At 41.2% G+C, this 10,498-nt stretch overlaps 1 protein-coding gene across 1 annotated transcript in view; it reads left to right on the top strand.

Moving 5' to 3' along the window:
• The first annotated feature begins 270 nt into the window (after nt 1-270).
• LOC112953876 (myosin-1B-like) overlaps nt 271-10,498 on the top strand; it is a 15,922-nt gene continuing 5,694 nt past the window's right edge. Inside the window, exons 1-25 of the mRNA XM_026046996.1 lie at nt 271-474; nt 570-713; nt 807-963; nt 1,485-1,512; nt 1,614-1,734; nt 1,817-1,909; nt 2,028-2,091; nt 2,174-2,272; nt 2,395-2,498; nt 2,580-2,718; nt 3,873-3,991; nt 4,097-4,246; nt 4,671-4,841; nt 5,127-5,433; nt 5,833-5,903; nt 6,744-6,831; nt 6,928-7,045; nt 7,669-7,792; nt 7,878-8,014; nt 8,114-8,369; nt 9,404-9,646; nt 9,749-9,925; nt 10,007-10,152; nt 10,234-10,324; nt 10,413-10,493. Of these exons, the coding sequence (XP_025902781.1) occupies nt 271-474; nt 570-713; nt 807-963; nt 1,485-1,512; nt 1,614-1,734; nt 1,817-1,909; nt 2,028-2,091; nt 2,174-2,272; nt 2,395-2,498; nt 2,580-2,718; nt 3,873-3,991; nt 4,097-4,246; nt 4,671-4,841; nt 5,127-5,433; nt 5,833-5,903; nt 6,744-6,831; nt 6,928-7,045; nt 7,669-7,792; nt 7,878-8,014; nt 8,114-8,369; nt 9,404-9,646; nt 9,749-9,925; nt 10,007-10,152; nt 10,234-10,324; nt 10,413-10,493 (3,432 nt within the window). The remainder of the gene's footprint in view (nt 475-569; nt 714-806; nt 964-1,484; nt 1,513-1,613; nt 1,735-1,816; nt 1,910-2,027; nt 2,092-2,173; nt 2,273-2,394; nt 2,499-2,579; nt 2,719-3,872; nt 3,992-4,096; nt 4,247-4,670; nt 4,842-5,126; nt 5,434-5,832; nt 5,904-6,743; nt 6,832-6,927; nt 7,046-7,668; nt 7,793-7,877; nt 8,015-8,113; nt 8,370-9,403; nt 9,647-9,748; nt 9,926-10,006; nt 10,153-10,233; nt 10,325-10,412; nt 10,494-10,498) is intronic.

Raw genomic sequence — 10,498 nt, 5'->3', positions numbered from 1 at the left:
TAAAAGACTACTAGGTCTAAAGAACAATTCATATAAACTGAAATCAAGGGAAAGGAAATTAAAAAAAACCAAAACCCTGTTCTATATTTATGATCTAAATTTATTAAAGGATATCTTTGGGGAAGAGCAGGCCAGATAAAGGAGACCATAAGAATAGACAAAGCTGAACTCTAATGAGTCAGTGACAACAGCATTGCTTCCATCACTCAGTACTCTAGTATTTCTCTCCCATTCAGCCCTCCGCTGTGCTGCACTCAATAAACTGCAGCCATGTCTACGGACGCTGAGATGGCCATCTTTGGGGAGGCAGCTCCTTACCTCCGAAAGTCAGAAAAGGAGAGAATCGAGGCTCAGAACAAGCCTTTCGATGCCAAGACATCAGTCTTCGTGGTACATGCCAAAGAATCCTATGTGAAAAGCACAATCCAGAGCAAAGAAGGAGGAAAGGTCACAGTCAAGACTGAAGGTGGAGAGGTGGGTGGAAAAAAAAAAACTAAGACAGGCATTTGATTGACAGCATTTGATAGATACTCTTAGCCAACACACATCATCTCCCTTTTTTTGGGCAGACTCTGACCGTGAAGGAAGATCAAATCTTCTCCATGAACCCTCCCAAGTATGACAAAATCGAGGAYATGGCCATGATGACCCACCTCCATGAGCCCGCTGTGCTGTATAACCTCAAAGAGCGTTATGCAGCCTGGATGATCTACGTAAGTACAGGCCTCGGTCTCCTCTCAAGCAGCTAGSAAGAAGCGCTGCCCCAAGGCAGGTGGAAGCCAACTTGCTGTGTCCTGTCCTTGCAGACCTACTCGGGTCTCTTCTGTGTCACTGTCAACCCCTACAAGTGGCTGCCGGTGTACAACCCGGAGGTGGTGTTGGCCTACCGAGGCAAAAAGCGCCAGGAGGCCCCTCCGCACATCTTCTCCATCTCTGACAACGCCTATCAGTTCATGTTAACTGGTGAGTGCTTTGGAACCTTCACAGCAATCACAACAAAAAAGTCCCACACTCTTCTGATGGGGGAATGTGGCAAAGGAGCTAAGAACACCACCGAATTGTATGCCACCAAAATGCACCTGCAAGACGCAGCCACCCAACACTGCATGTTCTTTACATTATAACAAAATCTGCACTGCCTCACTCAAGGAACAGTGCTTGAATCATGCAACTAACTACCTTTTTGCACTGCCGGGACAGAGTTATCAGTCCTTCAACCCTGTATTTTGCAGATGAGTAGGCAATTCAGATAGATTTKCTAAAGAGAATCATGTAAAGGGCAAATAGATACTGTACTGCTTTAAGGACCGTGTATGTCCATAGTTCTGTGCATAGCTGACCTTAGGTTTGTTATTGCTGGGAACTTTATGGGTGCAGTTYRAATTGGGCACTTTCTTCTACGAGTCAGTACTAAAACATTATAAATAAGTCACAACTTTATTTTCAGTTTTCTGACAGTAGCTTTTGTTCTGTCTCCATCACAGATCGCGAGAATCAGTCAATCCTGATCACGTACGTACATTCCCTGCTCCAGTTCCCAAAGGGTGGCTCTGAGCCAGGGGACCTGCTGCCTGACCCATACGTTCTCTGCTTCTCTCTCTCTTGCTTCCCAGCGGAGAATCCGGGGCAGGCAAGACTGTGAACACCAAGCGTGTCATCCAGTACTTTGCAACAATTGCAGCCAGCGGRGATAAGAAGAAGGAGGAGCAGCCACAACAGGCAGGCAAAATGCAGGTGAGTTCCTAGGAACAGCACTCTGCATCTGTCAGCTGCATTTATGAGCTATGATGTGATGACAATATGATTGCTGTCTTAGGGGACACTTGAGGATCAAATCATCAGTGCCAACCCCTTGCTGGAGGCTTTTGGAAATGCCAAGACCGTGAGGAATGACAACTCCTCACGCTTTGTAAGTTGTTGCCTAGTTCAAAATAACTTTTTTTTTTTTCTTACAAGGGTAACGGTTGTAATATTTTGCACTTGGAATTCGTAAAACATATCTAGATTGGTTTTCTTTCTTCTTTCAGGGTAAATTCATCCGAATCCATTTTGGAGCCACAGGAAAACTGGCTTCTGCTGATATTGAAACATGTAAGAGACCCTCCAAGCCTGATAAGAATCTTTCATACCTTCCTCAGCTCCTATGCTAACTCTGTTCTACCTTCATTGCTAGACCTGCTGGAGAAGTCCAGAGTCACTTTCCAGCTCAAAGCGGAAAGAAGCTACCACATATTTTACCAGATCATGTCCAACAAGAAGCCAGAGCTAATTGGTAGGAAAAATCACTTACCTGGGGGAAGTTCATTGAGCATTGAACATTTAATTCCATTATATGCCAATTACTTTTGATCTGTATGTGTATGTGATCTGTATGTGTTTTGCACTTCTTTTCAGAGATGCTACTGATCACCACCAATCCATATGATTATCATTATGTGAGTCAAGGTGAAATCACAGTTCCCAGCATAAATGACCAGGAAGAGCTGATGGCCACAGACGTAAGTAACGTATAGCAAATTTATTAGTCAGATTCCAACTTTTAATAGGCATGGTACTTACAGTAGTGACTCTTTTATTAGAGTGCCATTGACATCCTGGGCTTCACTGCTGATGAAAAGACCGCCATCTACAAGCTGACAGGAGCTGTCATGCACTATGGAAACCTAAAGTTTAAGCAGAAGCAGCGTGAGGAGCAGGCAGAACCAGATGGCACAGAAGGTATTAGCAGAATATACACTGGACTGCTCACTCATATAAGCAATAATTCTGAGCCAGATTCATTGATCATTGTAGATTTTTCACAAAATGCTTACATTGCAGAGTATAATCATGTCCTAACTGAAATCTTTTCTGAAAGAAGGTAACACAGCAGAAGTGTAGAGATTTCATAGGAACAGATTCCGTAGCAATTAGAGAAAAAAAATTGCTACTGCATTAAAATTATTCAACTCAGTGAGTTCCTTCACACCAATGTCAATGGACTGGCAAGACAGTATGTAGGAATCAGAAAGGTTCTTTCTCAGTGAGAGAGGCTGACAGCCACACTGTGTATGTGGCCTGGTTTTAATGCTTGTGCAGAGTTGTACATTTCTGTCTTAATGATAAAGACAGATGAAGGAAAGCATAAAGCAGTAGAGAATAAGGGCTGGTGGACATTAAACCAAATTTCTATCGGCTGACAGTAGAAATAGCCAGTAGAAGAAATGCAGTCCTTCTCAGTATACAGTGTAACAGCTTCTCAGCTTTGGAAGATATCTCAGAGCTGCTCTACTCCATAAATGATTTTATGGTTATATGCCCTGCTGCTATCATTTATACTACTGCTATCATTTAGACTGCTGTGATCATTTATAATCAGTGGTCATTGCTTCCTAAGGGAATTACTTTCAGATGGATAAAGCTAGCTTCTTGGAACTGCTTTCCCATAAAGCCTTTGGAGGCCTTGGTGGAGGCAACTCTTGCTGCCCAAACTGTGCTATTTTATTTCACATGGGAGCTTAAAAAGAAAGATCAGTTAACGCTACAGTTGTGTTCCTTATATTCTCTATTTTCTGTAGAGATTTCTCATCTTTCCAGGAATTAGAAAAAATATAGTATCTATCAAGTTTGCTTTGCCTGCAATTTTTAAAGGTATATGCYTTTAAAAGTTCTGTACAACCCATCTGTTTCTTTACCTGTTTTTGAAGACACTAAGTAACACAAGAAACCTGTTTCAGTATTTCAGTTAGAATGTGACTTTAGGCTGAACTACAAATACATTGCTTTTTTTTATCATAACTGGACTATGTATCTTGTCAAAACTTGCCTTTCGACTTGTTTAAAAAAAATAATGCCTGTCAGTGTCTTAAAAATGAATTTATTTTGGCATTTAGTTGCTGACAAGGCTGCCTACCTCATGGGTCTGAATTCAGCTGATCTGCTCAAGGCTCTGTGCTATCCCCGTGTCAAGGTTGGGAATGAATTTGTGACCAAAGGTCAAACCGTGCAGCAGGTAAGAATGAACATCTGACAACCTATGCCTTCAGCTAAGTCACCTGGACTTGCTTTTTTTTCTTTTTTCTGAATGGTAACTGCAAGCTTTTTGTCCTTCATTTAGGTATACAATTCAGTAGGTGCCCTGGCCAAGGCTGTCTTTGAGAAGATGTTCTTGTGGATGGTTGTTCGCATCAACCAGCAGCTGGACACCAAACAGCCCAGACAGTACTTCATTGGTGTGCTGGACATTGCTGGTTTTGAGATCTTTGATGTAAGAGCAAWGTTTTATTAATACAATTTTACAAGTAATGTAATGGTGAAAGTTTAAGACTTAATGAYACCTTTTGGGCAGAAGTGAATTTAGTCCTTTCAGCATTAAAGCTTGAAGCATCTCAGTCTTTTCACTGAGAACAGATTTGTTTTGCACATATGTTAATGGAAATGCTGATATCCACAGTCACAGTTCTCACTTAGAAGCCTTTGGACTTCAAGTTCTATGGCTCAAAAAGATGCTGATTTGGAAACACATTTACCTTGCCAGTAGACATGAGCCGATAGAAATTCTAAACTCTTGGATGAACAGAAGACTCACAGATACTCCTACAGTTTGCTAGACCAAAAAGAGAAAAGAAAGATTGTTCTTTATCCATAATTTTCTAATATCAATCTCTATTTGTAATTTTGTAATTTTACAGTTCAACAGCCTGGAGCAGCTCTGCATCAACTTCACCAATGAGAAACTGCAACAGTTCTTCAACCACCACATGTTTGTGCTGGAGCAAGAGGAGTACAAGAAGGAAGGCATTGAATGGGAGTTCATTGACTTTGGGATGGACCTGGCTGCCTGCATTGAGCTCATTGAGAAGGTATGACTCTAATTCAAAACATCTATTATTTTCAAAAATTCATTACTTTTCTCCATGTATAAAATAAGTCAAAAGTACATATAGGATATTATTGAAATATTGTTTTAGAGTCTTTTATAATTAGTTTTGGTGATCATTGTACTTTTAGAAGAATCTAGTTTTGAAAGACTTAGAACTTTCCTATTGTCCCACTAAGAAATCTATTCTTTATTTGTGATTCTGTCTATCTTTTCACATCTCCCTCATTCTTTCTTCTTCTCTTCTATATGCTGCTATTTCTTCCAGCCCATGGGCATCTTCTCCATCCTGGAAGAGGAGTGCATGTTCCCCAAGGCAACTGACACCTCTTTCAAGAACAAACTCTATGACCAGCACCTGGGCAAGTCCAACAACTTCCAGAAGCCCAAGCCTGCCAAAGGCAAGGCTGAGGCCCACTTCTCCCTGGTGCACTACGCTGGCACAGTGGACTACAACATCTCTGGCTGGCTTGACAAGAACAAGGACCCCCTGAATGAAACTGTTGTGGGGCTCTACCAGAAATCATCTCTGAAGACATTGGCTTTACTCTTTGCCTCTGCCGGAGGAGAGGCAGGTCAGTTCTCTAAAATTCTTATTTCCTTTTTTTTTTTTTAAGATTCTTCAGGGCCATGAATATCAAGTAGAGTAGGTTTCTCAACATGTTCTTAAGAATCTGCATACTGTGAAGCCTCTCAAACAGTTTAAATTTATGTAAAAAAGAAAAGATGAAATGTATCTCAGACTTCCAGTGAGTTATGACAACCCCTAGGGCTCAATTCAGTGCATACCTTTGGACCTGTTTGCAGAAAAACTTGTTGTTTTTCTCTTCCTTTAGAATGAATGTTGACTTTGTATCCCACTGCATTCTAGGTTCTTTGCTTTGCACGAATAAAATATATGCTTTCTTACAGTCTCACAGAGAAAAAGTTTGCAACTCAAAGTTGTAATACTATCTGTTTTTGGTATTCTTCAGAGAGTGGTGGTGGCAAGAAGGGGGGCAAGAAGAAGGGTTCTTCCTTCCAAACGGTCTCAGCTCTTTTCAGGGTAAGTTCGTTATCCCTCTGTATTCTGTATCAGATATGTACTTTCAATTATTATTTAAAGGAATAATTCCAAGTCAGCTGAAGCCAATGAGAAGATAGCTGGTGACTTAATCTTTCTTCGAATGTAGAAAAAAGCACTTGAGCCAAACTCTAGTTTCATTCACTCACAAGGACAATTGGAGAATTAAGCTCTTCTGCAATTTGCCTCTCCCATAGTCCAGGGAATAGCTAGTCCGGATCTGCATAAAATTTTGATTTGGAAGGGCAAGTTGATATGGAAAATCCAAGGCCAATTACCTTCCCACTAACTGACAGGGCTTAAGGCAAATGGAGAGACATCTGTTTGCGTCCCTGTAATGTCTAGCTGCTATCTGGCATTCCAGATTTTTAAACTGCATAAAAGGGATACCTGTTTAAGCAGCTTTACTACTGCTCCAAATCAGGGCAAAACTGAGAATGGTACTACTCAATCTTTGTCATATATATCTTCATAAGTTGCACCTAATTCTGTTAAATTCCTCTCTGCCTTCCCTATAAACATGATCCTCACCCTCCCATCTTTTGTCCTGCCTATGGTTTTGTTTGCATTCCCAACAAAATTAAGCTTCTTACGCAGTGTGAGAGTCTGGTGAATGCAGAGAAACATCTTCCACTGAGAATTCTGTTTTCTGGTACCTCAACTCTCCGGTGACCATTTTCCATGAGTGTCATCTGAGTGGATGGGTTCCTCTGTCTCATGAGAACGTATTGTCCAGTTTTATAACTTTCATTCATGCTCATCTGGTAATGTAACCACAGAGGCAATATTTGATAAGAAAAACCTTTGCCTGTGATCCCACAGGAGAACCTAAACAAGCTGATGACCAATCTACGGAGCACTCATCCTCATTTTGTGCGCTGCATCATTCCCAATGAAACCAAAACACCTGGTAAGAAGTAGGAAATACAGGAAAATCCTATTGTGATGCAGTCATTATTCTTTGTATTTTATAATAAAATATCAAATAATTGTCACATTCTTTTAGGTGCCATGGAGCATGAACTGGTGCTTCACCAGCTACGCTGTAACGGTGTGCTGGAAGGGATCAGAATCTGCAGGAAGGGATTCCCCAGCAGAATCCTCTATGCAGACTTTAAACAGAGGTCAGATGCGTTTTTGCTATCCATTCTGTTAAAATCTTGTCTATTTTAATATGTGTGGTTATTTTATAYGAAAAATATAATAATTAATTCTGTAATATTGTAATTAACACTAAATGAAGGCCCAAATTGCTCAAATGCCTAAAAAAAGACAGCATCTCTGGCTGAAAAAGGAAAAATAGTTGAAWAATGTACAGTTAAGTAGTGCCTGAGACATAACCATAAAAATTCTCGTAAACCAAGGCACTCAGCTAGAATGTGCTCTTTCTGATGCTAGAGTGGAAGATCATTTCTTGCTACACATATAGTGCCAATGTTCCGGCACAGCTATTCTSTGTTCGAGAATGAAAGCACATGTAAAGACAAACAGACATCAAAATGAAAAGCATGGATATCAGCATCATCTTTTCATTTATGTTTTTTCAGCTAACTACAGTGAAAAAAATCCTTGATTTTGTCATTAGAATGCATTTCCCTAGGAATGTCATCTCTGAGCAGGGGATAGAAGTCCAAGTTCCCCATCTTCATTACACTGCACAGCATGCTGTTCATTTCACTAGCTAGTATAACTTCTGACTTTAGACTTAGTCAGTCTGTGTTAATTCATACTTCCTCTCTTTGCACAGGTACAAGGTGCTTAATGCAAGTGCCATCCCCGAGGGACAGTTCATTGACAGCAAGAAGGCTTCTGAGAAGCTCCTTGGCTCCATTGATGTGGACCACACCCAGTACAAATTTGGTCACACCAAGGTACAAACACTCCTTGACCCACGGACCGTGTGGCTGTGCTTGGTGCCACCTGACAGTGACGTGCTGCAATATTCCCCTTCTCCAGGTGTTCTTCAAAGCTGGGCTGCTGGGGCTCCTGGAGGAGATGAGAGATGAGAAGCTRGCACAGCTCATCACTCGCACACAGGCCAGATGCAGGGGCTTYCTCATGAGAGTGGAGTACCAGAGAATGGTGGAGAGGAGGTAGACATTTCTCAAATGCAAATAATCATTGAGCTTTGGAGAAAGTGTCTACACCATTCACATCCAAATYAYTMAATGTACWTTTWAACTATGCTTCAGGGAGTCCATCTTCTGCATTCAGTACAATGTCCGGTCCTTCATGAATGTCAAGCACTGGGCCTGGATGAAGCTTTTCTTCAAGATCAAGCCYTTGCTGAAGAGCGCAGAATCAGAGAAGGAGATGGCCAATATGAAGGAAGAGTTTGAGAAAACCAAGGAAGAGCTTGCAAAGTCTGAGGCAAAGAGGAAGGAGCTGGAGGAGAAAATGGTGGCTTTGATGCAGGAGAAAAATGACCTGCAGCTCCAAGTGCAGGCTGTGAGTATCTTTAGTATATTTTTTCCAGGTGAAACTAAGCAAGATCTAACTCCTCTTTCTTACAGCATAACTCTACAACTGTACCTTAAATTTCCTTACAAAATTTCTAAATTGAATCTTATGTTCTAAAAGTAAAATTGTGCCCATCTGTTTTGAGCACTCAGTATCACTTTTGCAAAGTAGTCACTCTTCAGCTTGAGAATGACTTTAAGTACTAAAGTACTTAAAAGTACTTTATATACATGTCTTTATGTAAGCTTATGGTATAAGGTCACATTATAGCCACCGGACATTTAGTATACATGCARTCCTGTGCCACATGCTCTAGGTGACCCTGCATGTGCAGAGGGGTTGGACTAGATGACCTCTAAAGGTCCCTTCCAACCTTAAGGATTCCGTGATGCTATGATTTGTGATAATGTTTATAGCGTTTTATTTATTGGACTGCGCACACTCTGTTCATGTGCCTAACTAAAGGTTACTAGATCCATTTCTTAAGATATCCAGTATCTTACCTGTTCTCCTGCAGCCTCTATTCCAGGAAGACACAGACACCCCACACGCCCTGAGACAAAAGTGCCGGCCCTCCGTGTCTGTATCTAATGCACTTTGGTATCTCAAAAGTTTATGCAATATTCAGGCAAGACCCTCAGACTTCTAGGTGCAAACTTTAAATACACTCAGATAATGTAATCATACCTGGAATAAAATAAAAAAAAAATTAATTCTCATTTGGCATTAGCAAGATATATAGGAATATACATATTTCTATGTGTGTGTATATATATATCCCCTTTATATTCATTTAGTCTCTTTCAGGGAAATGGAAAAATAACTTAATAAAATAATTATTTATTTCTAGATATATGACGTATATGGAGCTAGGCACTATATATATATATATATTTATGTATTTCCAATACTAACTTTCCCCAAAATAATTAAAAGATATTTTTTTCAGCATTACATGCTCTATTATATAATATGACTGCCAAAGTGAGATGTTATGAAACAAAACTGTTTTTACAAAACAGGAAGCAGATGCTTTAGCTGATGCTGAGGAAAGATGTGACCAGCTGATCAAAACCAAAATCCAGCTGGAAGCCAAAATCAAGGAAGTGACAGAAAGGGCCGAGGATGAAGAGGAAATCAATGCTGAGCTGACAGCCAAGAAGAGGAAACTGGAGGATGAATGCTCAGAGCTGAAGAAAGATATTGATGACCTGGAGTTAACGTTGGCCAAAGTTGAGAAGGAAAAGCATGCCACTGAAAACAAGGTACAACACAGAATTTCTCACTCGTATTCCAGAAATCAATGCTCTGCTGCTACAGCACATTTGTAGTTCCTTTAATTACCACCTGCTCTTATCTTCTCACAGGTCAAAAACCTCACTGAGGAGATGGCAGCTCTGGATGAGAGCATTGCCAAGCTGACAAAAGAGAAAAAGGCCCTCCAAGAGGCCCACCAGCAGACACTGGATGACCTGCAGGCGGAAGAGGACAAAGTCAATACGCTGACAAAAGCTAAAACCAAGCTGGAACAGCAAGTGGATGATGTAAGTATACATTCGGAATGAACAGGACAGGGATCTAAGTAGGCTTTGCTAGCAGAGTACTCATGATTGTCTTCTGTTTAGCTTGAAGGGTCCCTGGAGCAGGAGAAGAAACTGCGCATGGACCTTGAGAGAGCCAAGAGGAAACTGGAGGGGGACCTGAAGTTGTCCCATGACAGCATAATGGACTTGGAAAATGATAAGCAGCAGTTGGATGAGAAACTCAAGAAGTAAGCATGCCTGAAGGACAATTCTGTGCTGATGCACATGTGTTTTTCATCAGGTTCTAACAGAATTTTCTTTGYGCACAGGAAAGACTTTGAAATCAGCCAGATCCAGAGCAAGATCGAGGATGAACAAGCCCTGGGCATGCAATTGCAGAAGAAGATCAAGGAGTTGCAGGCAAGTCTCTGTTCCCTCCCTTCTCTCATGCCGACAGAGGTTCAGCTGGAGCAGGGCATGAGTGTGAACAGTGCCTACTGTTCCACAGGCGCGAATTGAGGAACTGGAGGAGGAAATTGAGGCCGAGCGGACCTCTCGCGCCAAAGCAGAGAAGCATCGGGCTGACCTCTCCAG

The sequence above is a fragment of the Nothoprocta perdicaria genome, unplaced genomic scaffold (genome assembly GCF_003342845.1).
Source record: "Nothoprocta perdicaria isolate Ctin4 unplaced genomic scaffold, notPer1 scaffold_469, whole genome shotgun sequence".
Classification (NCBI taxonomy): domain Eukaryota; kingdom Metazoa; phylum Chordata; class Aves; order Tinamiformes; family Tinamidae; genus Nothoprocta; species Nothoprocta perdicaria.
The sequence above is the reverse complement of the archived record's forward strand: the minus strand, read 5'-3'. Positions and strand labels throughout refer to the sequence as shown.